This window comes from Otolemur garnettii, unplaced genomic scaffold (genome assembly GCF_000181295.1).
Source record: "Otolemur garnettii isolate 467f Iridium unplaced genomic scaffold, OtoGar3 scaffold00021, whole genome shotgun sequence".
NCBI lineage: Eukaryota > Metazoa > Chordata > Mammalia > Primates > Galagidae > Otolemur > Otolemur garnettii.
Window position 1 is genome coordinate 11383284 of NW_003852416.1, and position 16021 is coordinate 11399304.

Here is a 16021-nt window from a genome sequence, read left to right on the forward strand (position 1 = left end):
TGTGGCTCAAAGGAGTAGGGCATCGGCTCCATATGATGGAGGTGTCAGGTTCAAACCCAGCCCCAGCCAAAAACTACAAAAAAAAAAAAAAAAAAACCCAAAAATTTTTTTTAAAAATTAGTGCTATCTATACTATATGATGTATCACTCATTACATACACTATACTAACTCTGGGAAAAGGCATTATCTATTTTGTTAAATGTTCTACCCCCATATTCTTTCTAGAAGAATTTAAGCCACCTTCCACAGATTAAAATAATTACACAATAAAATGATATGAAAATAAATATAGGTAAGAAAAATATAGCTAAAGAGAAAATAAGGATAAGGAGGGTAGACACAGCCAGGAAGTTAAGATACAAAGTGAAGTGTTGTAAAATTGCTAGAGAAGAGCCAACTTTTACTAAATCCTCTGGCAGACAACATGAATCAAGACAAGCTGCTCAGTGCAGTGATTTACAATGGGCTTAAGATTAAACATCAACAAGTTGCTCAAGAGAATCCTAACTATTTATTAAACTGATGAGAAAGCTAAATAAGAAAGGTTGAAAAACTTGTTTGAAGTCAAAGGTAAGGACACAAGTCAAAAGCCCTTTTCCATTCGTGAAAATGCTTTTTTAATTTTCCCACAATATGTGACTATCATCCTAAAGCTTTGGGATATCTACAGTGTCAAAGAGGGATATAAGCCCTTCTGAAATCAAGTAAGAAAGAGAGGAACAATATGCATTTCCCCTTTAACATTGGTGGATAGCTTCTATGCAGTAAAGGAAATTTTCACATAAATGAAGTCTTAACTTTAGTCTTTTTATGTAGTTGACACTGCATTAACAATTAAGAATTTTTCTAGCCCAAAAGGTCTATCATGAATGTTCATAACTCATTTTTTAGTACTTCAAATGCTTTTGAGGGGCGGTGCCTATGGCTCAAAGGAGTAGGGCACCGGCCCCATATGCCGGAAGTGGCAGGTTCAAACCCAGCCCCAGCCAAAAACTGCAAAAAAAAAAAAAAAAAAAAAAAAGCTACTGAAATATTATTCAGGTAATTACATTAGTCAAAAAATAGTAAGCATAATAATTACTGGTGATTAAAACTGTTTCAGCTGATTTTTAAAATTTATCAGTGACCATACTTATGATAAGCAATTAATCATATTTCCACTAAAGTTAATGTTAGTAAAATTAACCCTTCATAGTTGAACCATTTGAGTCACAACAAAGTCCGAGCCAGGCAATGCCTTCTTCAAGGCTACAAAGCTATTAAATAAATGGAATAAAGACTTGAATCTGGAACTCTTAGTTGGGCCCAGATCTTTTCCTAATTTTATCAGAGCTGTATTGTATCTCTGACACCAAATACAACTAAGAAGGCAGCAGGTGCGTTGTGATGAGAAACGCTGAGTAAACCGCCTAGGTAGGGTTAGAGCATTAGGTTGTAGAGATATATAAAGGAAAAAACCACAGGGCAGCAGACTACGGTGGCAACTCTGGGGTACCAGGACAAGCACGTGCCCTTCTGCAGTTAGGAATTCACCAAAGCAGAATGAGAAACCAGTTTATAAGCAAGGCAGAGAGGTCACAAGCCGGGCTTCTGAAGTCACATTAGCCAACAGTTCCCTCGAGTCTCCACTAGAGAAGAGCCAGGTTAAAAAAACTACAACCATGGCTAGGAGCCTGTGGCTCAAGTGGCTAAGGCGCCAGCCAAATACACCTGAGCTGGCGGGTTCGAATTCAGCCCAGGCTTGCCAAACAACAATGATGGCTGCAACCAAAAAATAGCCGGGCGTTGTGGTGGGTGCCTGTAGTCCCAGCTACTTTGGAGGTGGAGGCAGGGGAATCGCCTGAGCCCAGGAGATGGAGGTTACTGTGAGCTGTGACACCACAGCACTCTACCTAGGGTGACAGTTTGAGTCTCAAAAAAAAAAAAAAACAAACTACAACCAATTGGAATCTAAGGAATTATAATTATAATCTTCAAAGTGTTGTCACAAAAGGACAATATGCTTTAAATTAGCAATTTGTATAATTTCCACAAAATAAATGCCTATGTGCAAGGCACTATACTACATACTTTTATGTTATTTCATTAAATTGTCACGATAACTACATTAGGTATTTCTCCCATTTTAGCAGCAAGGAAACTGAAGCTCAAGTTAAGTGAATTTCCTAATGTCACACAGCTAATCATTAGTGGGTGAAGCAAAGATTTGAACCTAGATCCAAAACAAGTACTGCACACAAATATGTATAAAAAATTTTGGAACCAGGCTCAGTGGCTCATGCCTATAATCCCAGCCTCTCAGGAAGGTGAGCCAGGAGAATCACTTGAGCCCAGGAGTTTGAGACTGCCATGAGCTACGACTGCACCCCTGTACTCTAGTCTGGGTGACAAAACGAGACTGTCTTCCAAAAAAAAGCTTGTAGCAATGAATTAAAACTGGAAATGATAAGGAAATGTACTGACCCCCTCACTTAGGTGAAAATAGCTCAGTACTCTCCAATTTCCACAACCTGCAGCTACATGGCTTTGTCTACCAGGTACCTCAATGCTCTGGTCTAGCCTATGAGGAACATTCAACGTTCTCAAGAAGTTCTCTTGCACTTCTCTCCATCCTTGCTCGTTCTATTTCATCTAATACAAGTACTGGCTTCCACAGGTACTCCTCCTAATGAATTCTTAACCTTTATTCAACACTCATCTTAAATACCACCTATTCCTTGGAAGCCCCTCCTAATCACCCCAGTTAGGAGGGATCTCTATATTTCTTCTCTTCAATATCCCACTCCAAATTCTTAACATTCTCCCAAACTACTTATGGAGTATCTATCATATAATTGTGATTGTTTCTATATTTTTCCCTACTCTTTCGTAATATCTTGTTGGCTAAACTGTGTCTTTTACATTTCTAGATTCTGAGTGTATGCTCCAGTCCCGAATTAATAAAACTGAAGTTAGATTTTCTTTTTCTTTTCATTAACTCATTCAAGACAGAAGAATCTGATCTCAATCTTGACTAAGTTAATGATAGCAAAGATTCATTTCATAGGTTATTAGCTAGAAAATAGTTTTATCACTCCATCACTTGAACGAGAAATTCCTCCTGTGTAATTAGGTCTGTCAATCATCCATTAGGTGAAATTAATTTTCTTTAAATAAGAAATCCATCTTCTCTGAGTATTATAAATTTGTAAAAAAGTCATTTAATTCTTTAACTCAAACAAAATCCAACTTGCAAACTTAGTTTGTCCCCAGAGCATTACAATTTGGACAACTCTCTCAAACAGAGGTCCAAAAAGTATGGTCAAAAATAACCAGGTGAAAAGCAAAAGGTTTAAGTTAAAGAGAGGGCGCCTTAAAACCTTAGCTGAATCTCATGCCTTTTTATATTATATTAATACATCTCCTGTCAATGTTGAAGGAATAAGACTATAAACTTTGAAACTGTACCATGTGGACAAAAGTAAACTTCTAAAAATATAAAAGATTTAGAGATTTGAGATTTATGTCATCTTTAAGTATACATATATTCCTGTAAAGTAAACTTTAAACTACAAGTAGAATTAACTTGTGACACCAGATCTTAAGTTTCTGTATCCAAAATAAGAACTTTCAGGAGAAAGTGGAAGTAGATGAAATAAATTTTTAGGTCATAGAAAAGACGATCAACTTGACAAAGGAAACTCACCTGATATAGTTATTTCAGTTACTGGTAAAAAAAAAAAAAAAAAAAAAATTAAAAAGCCAAAATAAACAAAAAAACTTAGGAAACTCTGGTAACAGAACACTGATATAAATCAGAGGTGGATTTTTAAATATTCACATCTGGATGCTCTACCTCATAATAATTACTAGAGAGGAAAATTGAGGCAAAAAGGAAATTTAAAAAAGATTACAGATTGCTGCTCCCAAGGCACCCTGCAATTATGTTATTAGATCTCTCCTAAAGTGAGATTAGGAGCGTAACAAACTTACTTAGAATTTCTCCATTAAGAAATGTATTCATTTGGAAATAGAATATCACTGGCCCTGTTGAAAGGAGAAAAAACAAATAAACCAAAGTTTCTTCTGGATGGTGTCTCTCCTATATATAAGTCTTAATTAGCATGAAACTAACGGTGAGAATTATATCTTTTCCTGAAGCTGGTGTATAACAAAAAAGTAAACAAAGTTAACAAAGAATACTTGCATCTTAAATGTCTAAAGTGACTAGATAAATCATGGTGATTCCTACCAACTATTCTAATTAAGGCACCCTGTTAAGGGAATTATAGCACCCTTAATTCCAGTACTATCCTAAATGTATCTGGTTTTGAAGTTTCTCCTTCTTTCACAATAACTTTACAGCATTAGGCAGTGCTATCTTATTAAAAGATGTTAGTATGTCATGTGCCTGGGCTTATACCAACCAAACTCCTATTGTTCCATTTTGCAGTATAACACTGCACACTAGTCCAAACTAAATTGCTTCCTATGGTGGCAAGGCTTAAGAAGCCCACTGTTTTCCCTATTAAGCAGTCAAGTCCAGTAAGAGCTTGCCATTCAAGCGTTTAATGTCTCAATGCCCACCCAGCTATTTGCATATCCATCCATGAATTCAGAACATAGTAAATTATCTACTGTGTTCAATTCTACCTGCTAGTTTTTAATGTATGCTATGTGTGCTTCATTAACTTTGATGAAGCATTACTTAATTCCACCAGTTTGTTGTGGACACTTCATTTTGACAAAAGGAAATGAATTACAACCTAAAGAAGGGGTTCTCAAACTTTTTTTTTTTTTTGAGACAGAGCCTCAAGCTGTCCCCCTGGGCAGAGTGCCGTGGCATTACAGCTCACAGCAACCTCCAACTCCTGGGCTCAAGCGAGTCTCCTGCCTCCGCCTCCCAAGTAACTGGGACCACAGGCGTCCGCCACAACGCCTGGCTATTTTTTGGTTGCAGCCGTCATTGTTGTTTGGCGGGTCCGGGCTGGGGATTCGAACCCGCCACCTTAGGTGTACGTGGCTGGCGCCTTAGCCGGTTGAGCTATAGGCGCTGAGCCTCTCAAACTTTTTAAACAAGGGGCCAGTTCATTGTCCCTCAGAGTGTTGGAGGGCTGGACTGTGGGCCTGGGATGAGTCAGCTGCTAAGCAGGACAGGCAGCGGTGGCAAAAACACCTGGTGGGCTGCATAAATGTCCTAGGCAGGTTGCATGTGGCCCACGGGCCGTAGTTTGAGGACGCCTGAGTTCTAAAGTCTCATCACATATGAGGAGTACACTGATCAAAGAGAATTTGTGGATTCTCTATTGCATTGACAAAATCTCAAGCTAAACTAGTTTACTTACTGGTATTTTATTTTCAAGATCAATTATTTTCTTAAAAACTTAAATAAGAAGAAAGGTTCTGAAGTTCCTAGAAAGAAGTAATAGTTGAGGGTGAAAAAGAAACAAATTCTTTGTTCTCTTCTCAGCTCAAAGCAATAAGGTGCTATTTCTGTCACCCAAATTTATTCTTACACCAAAATATCCTGTGATAGGAAACTCTTCTAGGGTTGGGTTAGTGTGAGGGAGAGAATTTGAAGATGGATAAAACAATAAAGAAATATATGGATGTAATTTTTTTCATTGCTCCTGAATGCCAATAAATGGTACAGACTAGTAGTGAAGGGTGTGAAATGTGGAGTTTAAATTCTGACCCCACCATTTACCTACGCTGTAAAACCATTGGTGAGTTACTTAATGTCTCTAAGTTTCAGTTTACTCCCTTGTGAACTAGGGATATTAATACTTCTTTGACTGAGTTGCTTTGAGGATTAAAGAATACATATACACATAATAGATGCCTGGCACAAAATAAGTACTTAATTAAAAAGTATTATACTTTGTTTTTATTTATCTCTTGATTTCCTTTCTTCCCAAATAAACTGAAAATTTGAAATACAAGACATATAAATTTATCACTTTCAAATCAATATCCTTGATTCTGATCTTAATTGGTTATAGATTTTGTCTAATACAGTGAACATCAATATTCACAGGAGACCCACAACACTTTTAAGAGAACTATACTGAGAGATATACTACAAAGCTCGGGCTGAGAGGAACAAAGAGTACAAGAGGAAAACAGGCCTTTAGCTCCCCCAAACCTCTCATAAGAAGAAAGCAGGCTGAGAAAAACAAGTTCAAACCCAGGCTACCTTTTGAGGAAAAAAAGGAGGATTCAGATGGTGGAACCATGGAGAGTCACTGAGTCACCCCTGGTAAGCAGCAGGGCTGAGTCCTTGCCAAGGAACTTCCAAACATTTACCCAGATAGATCTCACAATTGCTCTGGACCACTTGCTCTTTCGTATCACCTACTTTTCTCCTTTGTCAACAGGAATGTCTATAGTGGTGATCTTATACTCACCCTGCCACTGAGTGCGTGTGGGCAGATAACTTGTCTCTTTAGTTCACAGGTCAATAGACTAAGAGGAGCTTATTTGAGGATCTGTACTTAAGTAACTACACCCGAATGATGGTCATCTGCACCTGGACCACATCTAGATAATGAGACTCTAAATTCAATAGTGTAATGGCATAAGACTTTTAGGAAATGTTAGGGAGAGTGTGTGTGGGAGCAAGAAAAATAAATTATGGCTAAAGGCAGACTGTAGGATTTTTAAAATAAAAAGAGCTGAGTGAGATAGTCCTAGCTACCTGGGAGGCTGAGGAAGGAGGCCTGCTTGATTGCATGAGTTTGAGGGTGTAGTGTGCTAACAATCACACTTGTAAATTAAGCCACTGCATTACAGCTTGGGCAACACAATGAGACTCCTCTAAAAAACAAAATAGTAAATTGTGACTAGAGAATGAACAGTTCTCCCCTCAAAAGGTAGAGCTTAATTTCTCTCCCCTTGAGTCTAGGCTGAACTCCGTGACTCACTTCTAACTAATAAATATGGTAGAGTGATGATATGTGTGATGTCTGAGAGATTAGGTCATAAGCAGTACTGTAGGCTGCTTTTCTTTGTATATTTGTTCTGGGAGAGAACACTCCAGCAGCCTTAGAGAAAGGTCCATGTGTCAAGAAACTGTGGCTTTCTGCCAAATACCATGTTAGTGATTCACCTTAAGAGCAGATCCTCTAGCCCCTGTCAAGCCTTCAGATGACAGCAGCCCTGGCTGATGTTTTAATTGCAACTCCGAGCCAGAACCATTTAGCTAAGCTGCTTCTGAATTCCTAACCCATAGAAACTGGTGAGATAATAAATGCTTGCTGTTTTAAGCAGCTAAGTTTTGGAGTAATTTGTTATTTAGTAGTAGCAACAAATATAAACCACCATGTATAATTTCCTTTGGTAAAAATTTGTTACATTAAAAAAAAAAAAAATTTGAGGCTCGGCGCCTGTAGCTCAAGCGGCTAAGGCACCAGCCATGTACACCCAAGGGGGCGGGTTCGAATCCAGCCCAGGCCTGCCAAACAACAATGATGGCTACAACCCCCCCCCTCCAAAAAAAAATAGCCAGGCGTTGTGGCGGGCGCCTGTGGTCCCAGCTACTTGGGAGGCGGAGGCAGGAGACTCGCTTGAGCCCAGGAGTTGGAGGTTGCTGTGAGCTGTAATGCCATGGCACTCTACCCAGGGGGACAGCTTGAGGCTCTGTCTCAAAAAAAAAAAAAAAAAAAAAAAATTTGAAGACTGGTCCTAAAATATAGCAGGAAGACAAAATTTATACACTCTTCCGAGTCTTTCATAAAGAAGATTTTTAAATTCATTAGGAAAGAAAAAATTATCAGTCCACAATTCTTTTAAGCCTCAATTTCTTTTATTACTATCTGGACAGAAAATGATTATTCTTGTTAAGTGAATAGGGAAATGATAATTTATATGTTTGTCCTTTCCATTCCTTAAGTTTCCCGAGGCATAAGTAAAATGGATACTTTTAAGCCAATTTACAAATGGAAATGCATTCACATAAAAACATTAAATAATCTACTCAAAGTTATGCTGTCTTTAGTTTAATGGGTAAACTATAAAATAAAAATCCTGGCATGAAAATGTAGTTTTTCTTTCATTTAAATTTTACAGTTAGTTAGGGTGGTGCCTATGGCTCAATACAATAGGGTGCTGGCTCCATATGCTGGAGGTGGCAGGTTCAAACCCAGCCCAGCCAAAAACTGCAAAAATAAATAAATAAATTTTACAGTTAGAATCAAATGGTCTTCTCTTTGGAGCACTACCCAAAGAAATCTCAAAATTTAAGAACCGTGAACAAATCTAAATTTCATTTCATTCTTTCAATCACTATATCTTACCTGTCACTACATTCATTTAGTTAATAAGTTAATTCTTAAAAGTGTAGTTTCTTTAGCAGAGGAAATAAATCTATTTTGATCCACATGATGTGCCCTTCAAGTATTTAAAAACACAAAAACTAGGCTGATGTGATGGCTCACAGTTATAATCCTAGCACTCTGGGAGGCTGAGGAAAGTGGACTGCCTGAGCTCAGAGTTCCAGACCAGCCAGAGCAACAGCGAGACCCTGTTTCTAAAATAAATAGCTGGGCGTTGTGACAGGTGCCTGTAGTCCCGGCTTCTCGGGATCCTGAGGCAAGAGAATGGCTTGAGCCCAAGAGTTTGAGGTTGCTATGAGCTATGAACTGAACCCCAGGGCAAATGAATGAGACTCTGTCTCAAACAAACAAACAAACACAAAAACTGAAGTTTGCACAAAATAAGGCACTGAATGAACATTTACTTTCTTGTCATGAATTTTCTGGTTAACCTCCTTTCCCTTTGGAAGGGATTTTTTTAAACTAAGGAATATACTTAAAAAATTCCTCACACCTTCCATTGCTCTTACAACTTATACTTTAATGCTTTCACAAAGGGCACTGATATGGGAGAATTAGAGTGGAATTTTCCTTCAGCTATGGACTCAACCTCTATGACTGAAGTCATAAGGGCATGACAAAAATGATTTACCAGGGCCACTTTAGGCACCTCTATGCACTGGTATTTAAATTTGGTACTCAAGCTGGAAACCCAATATATCCTTAATCTGGGCAACATGTATCTATGTGCTGAACATTCTGTCTTAAGGGGTGCATAACCTTCATTATACATAAAGTTATTAATTCATTCTGTACCTTAAAATCAAGCTGTTCTCCCATTTCTATCACTTACATGGGACCTGGGCAACTCTAAGGGTTTGTAAGAAAATGAACAAAATCACTTGAATATGATTCACAAAGTCTAAATACTGCTGTGCAGACAGAATTTTCAACTGGAGCTGAATTTATAATCTCCTTTTAATTTAACGTAATATGTTTCCCCATACGTGTGCCTGTATTAGGTGTATATTAACATTAGGCTGCCAAATCACGGACTTCCTCAAAACCTTAGATCTTCCTATGCTGCCCTAAGTACTTAAGGGAAGAAAATGTCTGTACAGGCTGTACTTCACTTATTTCTTGGTTCCTATGACTTGAGTCATGTCTTTCTTTTCTGCACAGATACTCAATCTGAAATGGGTGTCCTTGAGTTCAGTAAAATCTTTTGTACTCCTTTAGTGAAGCATTACACTCAGAAAACACACAAAGAAAATTTAAACCAAACAATACTAGTTAGTTATTAGAGGTCTGCAAATCAAACATATGAATTAGGGGTCCACTTCTTTGAAAGAATGGAAGTAAATGGCCACTCCTCTACCCTTGCTTAAAGTCACTGAGGGTAGTTTAAGACACCTTCTACTTCAATATTGCAAAGTTTCCAAAGAGAAAGAAAAATTATAGCCTTTTAATTATTTCAACTCACAGGACTTTGGAGGATCTGAGTAACTCGCTTCCTCTGCTCCATCATATTGAAGTCTTGTCGTAGATCAGGAGACATGTTCCTCTCTCTAATGTACTCTGGGTCATTTTCATTGATGCGGTCAAAATATCTTTCCTTGTGAGGCATGCTGGGAGGAGGAGGAGTGGTAATCACATCTTGGCTAGCATCTGAACTCATGTTTCAAGTCTGTGGATTACCCTTATCTGCATTAACAAACACAAAGAAAGGAGAACATTTATAACAAATTCCATATTAATTTCAAATTTTACTTGCATCAAGAAAAACTTGTAAACTTTGCCCTCAGAGTACGAGTTGCAAGTTTCTTTAAAAAGTAACCTCTCAGGCTGGGCACAGAGGATAACACCAGTAATCCCAGCACTCTGGGAGGCTGAAGCAGGTGGACTGCTTGAACTCACAGGTTAAAGACCAGCCTGAGCAAGAGTGAGACCACGTCTCTAAAAATAGCCGTTTGTTGTTATGGGTGCCTGTAGTCACAGCTACTTGGGAAACTGAGGCAAGAGAATCGCTTGAGCCCAAGAGTTTGAAATTGCTGTGAGCTATAACACCATAGCGCTCTACTGAGGGTGACAAAATGAGTCTTCAAAACAAACAAAAAAAACAATTACAGCAATTTTTTAATCCTTATAAAAAGTATTTTAGATTATAACGCTAAGTTGGAAATTAACATTTGCAGAGCTAATGAAAACTTATGGTTCCATCATGTTAATGTCATCAACTATCTTTTAAAGGAAGCAACACTCAAAATATTCATAAGACATCACAGATGGCAAATTTCTATACTTAGTGAATACTGGCAGTGGATCTTTCTTTCTTTTTTTGAGACAGAGTCTCATTATGTCACCCTCAGTAGAGTATTGTGACGTCACAGCTCACAGCAATCTCAAACTTTTGGGCTTAAGTGATTCTCTTGCCTCAGCCTCCCAAGTAGCTGGGACTACAGGCACCTGCCACAATGCCTGGCTGGGTTTGGACCCACCAGCTCTGGTGTATGTGGCTGGCACCCTAGATGCTGAGCTATTAAGTGCCAAGCCAGGATCTTTTTTTCTTATTCTTTTATGTTAAACTTCGAGCATATTTAATAACCACTATATTTGATAATGAATGTAATTTACCATCATATGAGAGAAATACAATTTTTTAAGTTTTTCAAATGATTCAACAACTTCCTAGGGAAAATGTTAACAACTTTTAAGATCTCCAGACTATGCAACTTTAGCAGATGATACTTCAACTCCAAGTAAGAAACAAACAGTTGTTCAGAAGCCACATGCACAGCTGTGATTCACTTAATTATCATGATCATTACCAATGCTTAGGGCAGTGGTTCTCAACTTTCTTAAGGCCACAACCCTTTAGTACAGTTCCTGCAGGTTGCAACCCACCAGTTGAGAGCCGCTGGCTTAGGATAACCCTTGATTTTATATCAGGGAAACAAATTCATCTGGGCTTTGTTCCAGCTGAGCACCTAATTAACTGTAGCTATTATAGATCAGTGAGACAGTCATTTAACTTCCCTATACCCCCAACAATATATATGAATGTGTTAGAAGTTGATGAAGTCATCTAGCTAAGTGTCTATTAAACTATGACAAAAGACTTTTTCCAATCTGCAATGGATCAACATTTTTAAAAAATGTTATGGCAACATAAAATTGCAAGAAAAGTTTATAAGTGCTTATTGTCATATTCTGTACTTGTCACAGATTGGTAACAGTCTATTACCAAGTCAAGCCTGGACCTTGGACCCCACACTTTTGAGTAGGACTGAACTGAAAGAATGCTTCCTCCAACTTTTAGATGTGATATGGTATAAGGCTTCATCAAGAGAAAAGGAGACCACTGTTAGTGTATCCCTTTCCCTAGTTGTTCTTTTGAACTGAGAGTAGAAAATGCAAGAAGTTATGCAACAAGGAAGAAAAGGAAACAAAACAGTAAAGATGGCTGGGCATGGTGGATGCCGCTGGTAATCCCAGCACTCTGGAAGGCTAAGGCTTGAGGATTGCTTGAGCTCAGGAGTTCAAGACCAGCCTAAGGAAGAATGAGACATGTCTCTACTAAAAATAGAAAAATTAGCCAGTCATCATAGCCTGTGCCTGTAGTCCCAGCTACTTGGGTGGCTGGGCAGGAGGGTTACTTGAGCCCAGGAGTTTGAGGTTGCAGTGAGCTGTACCACCACTACACTCTACCAAAGGTGACGGAATGATAATCTATCTCAAAAAAAAAAAAACAAAACTGTAAAGATGATTTTGCTTAAAATATATTTCTCTATAGGTAAAGAATTGGTTCAAGCAACCTATTGAATATGAACACCTGAGTAAGAGAAAACCACCTAACTACAAAAAGGTGTTTATTCAGCTGACTGCCTGATGAGAAAAAATATCTTAGTTTGGTGCCTGTAGCACAGTGGTTACAGCTCCAGCCACATACACCCAGGCTGGCGGGTTCAAACCCAGCCCAGGACAGCTAAACAACAATGACAACTGCAACAAAAAAATGGCCAGATGTTGTGGCGGGCACCTGTAGTCCCAGCTACTAGGAGGCTGAGGCAAGAGAATCGCTTAAGCCTAAGAGTTTGAGGTTGCTGCGAGCTGTAACACAACAGCACTCTACTGAGGGCGAAACAGTGAGACTCTTGTCTCAAAACAAACAAACAAAAGAAATATTTCATAATAATGAAAGTTAAACATAAAACATTCAAGGTTATTCTCCCCTCCCCATAGTATAGAAAAGTAAGTATGGGATGAGAAGGGAAGTTTCTGTGGACCTGCAACTCTGCAAATTCTTCAGAGCCTCATAGTCCCAGCATAATACTTGTCTAGACAGATCCAGGAGGAAACAGGTAAGACCCACCTTCTTCTTAGGACTCTGAATGCCAGATAGTGCCCAGAGATATCTGCTTGCATCTTTTAAACAGACTAACAACCAGTGAGGTTATTTATTGTATTTGTTTCTAATTATAGTCTTCCCTGAAAGAATTCAGAACTTCAGAGGATTAACTACCTTGACCCAACTTAACCTAAACAAACTAATAATGAGACTTAAAAAAAAAACAACACACACACACACACACAAAACTTCCAAAACCCGTATTTTAGTCCAAGTCCTAGAAATGTAAACTGATTCTGTCAAAACTAGTATCTGAAAAATACATTAAAACTGTTTTATTCTACTTGCAACATTAATAGCCTATACAGCATTCTATAAATTACGTTAGTGTACTATATAAAAATTTTGTGCCATACGATTTTAAGATACTTTATGTCATCTCTTTTATGAATTTGACTAGAAAGCAGGTAATTGGTGAAGGATTGTGACTAGAAAGCAGGTAATTGGTGAAGGATATATGAAAAACAAGCATTTATGTAACTGAGTCTTTCATACCCTAATTCATTAAGAAATTGAGAAAATATATTCACAGCTAAAGAATAAATATCTGATTAATAAATGTGTTCTTCCCAGATCAAATGGTGATTTTCTTTTTTCTCTTTTCTATTTTTATACAACATCCATTACTAATGGAATAGCTCCGGTCATATTATACTCTCCACCAATCAGGTTTTGCTATACTGTTACTAGCTTGACTCACCAACCTGCGGGACTATTAGCATCTTGATATGATCTAAAGACATGGTACACCAAGTACCAACTATAAGAAATTTTTCTTTTTTTCATATCTAGCTGGGTTATCAGAAGTCTAGACATCTAACCAATCTTTGGAACCGAATTTACTGAGAAATTGTTTATAATAGATCCACTTGAACTTCTTAGAACAGTTTATTGCTAGCAGATAGGAATTTCAAGGAGGAAAAAGTTAAAACAAACTCATCTATTAGTAAAAAGTTATACTAACATTAAACGGCCAAATATAAACAGTATTCAGTTAATAACTGGGACATCACTCAAGAAATTGATTCTATCTTAGTTTGTTACAGTAGCCACGAACTTAAGTAATTTTTTAAAGAGATAGTCCATAAATGCTGCCTTTAACTTCACCTATTCCTTAATCCCCAAAGCACTGTTTAGCTTGCACCCTGGAGCATAGTGTATGTCTAACTGAATTTGCTTTTGCTTATAAAATAATTAAAACACAGCAAAACCAACTATGGTTTATGTTCATTTCGTTGTCTAGCAATGGTTTCAAGAAACTGAAAAGTGAAACCCTGATAAGTAAAAGTTTACAGTTTGAAGAAACTTTTTATGGTGAAAAAACATTTAAAATTTGCCAGCTAGACTCAGTTTGACCAACCTTAAACACAAATGATTATTTGCAATTTTATGCATCAACTAACGTAAACTGAATGGCTGTACTTCAAGACTTGGAAAAATTTAGAATCCACAAGATTATCTGAACATAAGCAGAATTCAGAAAAAATGTGAAGTAAAATGAATCACAAGTCTGTACAGTGACCCATAAAACCCCAATGACCAAATACCTTTCTGGAAGATTATGCTACTAATGGAGAATGCAAGAGAATTTTTACTCAGCCTAATAAAATAGCTTATACTATATCAAATGTTTTCATCAGTGTAACCTAATTCTTTGTACCCTCAATGAATCCCAAACAATAAAAATGAATAAAAATGGTTTCTCTGCTTATGAGAAAAATCCTTAAATCAGTCTGAAATAAAATAAATAGGTCACCATGTACAGTACCCAAAGTAATACAACTTGCTTTTGATGAAAATACGTGAAGGGTACTTCCTCAACAAATATTTATTGAATATTTACTGCAGGCCAAGCCTTACATTATAGGTATAAATGGAATGTTGAATCCAATCCCTCTGGAAGCACAGAGGCTAGAGGAGCCCATGGACAGGATTCTATCTATGCTGAGGGCAAGTTTTCCAGAAGACAATCTTTCTTTATGCTGGGGAAGGCAGATGCCCAAGGACATGACAAGGTACTGAGGAGCACAGGATAGCAACCGGATAAACATAGCATATATATAGAACAAATACTGCTTAAAGATTTGATGTTAAAACTTTAAGTGTTCCTATAGGGAAGTTAAAGCATTTTATTAAGTTATCTTTGTAATTAAAAAGTTACAGGATTCTTAAAAAGAATAGGCGAATTTCATGCTTGCTTCAAAGGTGATGCAAACTTACTGACAGACTATATGAATCAAAGCAAAGTAGTTATTTCTTATCATTTCTTAGCAGGTTGTATGGTATCAAGTGCCTGAATAAATTGATTTTTCAAAGTCAAACTTCAAAGAGGTATCAGCAATCATTATTTCTTAATGCATATATTTACTATCTTCTGCACTAAAAAGTTTTCACAGAAGTCTTATCATAGAATTTTGCAATGAAGTTCAATTGTTTCAATAACAATTAAACCTTTTTTTTTCTGGGAGATGAAGAAAATGATTAAGAAAACAGCATTAACGATAGGCCCATAAAGCTGGCAGCTTAGTGACTTTTTTAATGAATAGTTTTCTCCTCAAGCTAGTTTCAGAACTAGGATGTTTGGTCCTTGAGCTTCAATAAATTCAACAAAAACCTTAACAACTCATCAGAAGTATATGCAAAATGGTCCCAGTTTTACTAATCAGATGTTGGTTTTTCCCAAGATTCTGAGTCAAACTAAGAAAACGCATGACTTCATTTCAAACAGGTGTGAATATCTTTCTGCAGGCCTCTTTGTATTCAGTCTTGATGAACTGCAGCCCATATTTCATCCTACCAAGAGTTATTCTTAAATTCCATCCTTTTAAGTTTGATCTGATCACATCTTTCTCTTTCTTAAAATCTTAAAATGGTTTCTTGCCATTCAAGACCTAAAACTCTTCGGGGTTTACTAGTTTATATCTTCACCTCAATGTTTCCTTCACAGAAAATAAATTGGTTTATTATAATAGGAACATGCAAGTCTAAGTTTTTTGTAATGTAAAGAAAATCCAAGTCTAATAACCAGGATCTACGCAGAACTTCAATTAATCTACAAAAAACCCCCCAACAACCCCATACATCAATGGGGAAGAGAGATGAACAGAATCTTCTCTAAAGCCAATAGGCAAATGGCTACTAACTACATGAAAAAATGCTCTTCATCTCTAATTATTAGAGAAATGCAAATTAAAACCACCCTGAGATATCATCTAACCCCAGCGAGAATGGCCTGTATCACAAAAACTCAAAATTGTAGATGCTGGCGTGGATGCACCTACCTCCCTTACTCCTGAGCACACCTCTTGCACCTGAATCTAT

General features: G+C 37.4%; 1 protein-coding gene across 3 annotated transcripts in view; it reads right to left on the bottom strand.

The window, feature by feature from the left end:
• ADD3 (adducin 3) overlaps nucleotides 1-16021 on the bottom strand; it is a 154788-nt gene that overhangs the window by 27437 nt on the left and 111330 nt on the right. For all 3 annotated transcript variants that reach the window (XM_023511615.1, XM_023511616.1, XM_023511617.1), the window contains one exon: nucleotides 9776-9996. In XM_023511615.1, coding sequence (XP_023367383.1) covers nucleotides 9776-9970 — 195 coding nt within the window. In that variant the 5' untranslated portion in view covers nucleotides 9971-9996. Of the gene's footprint in view, nucleotides 1-9775; nucleotides 9997-16021 lie in introns of those variants that run through there.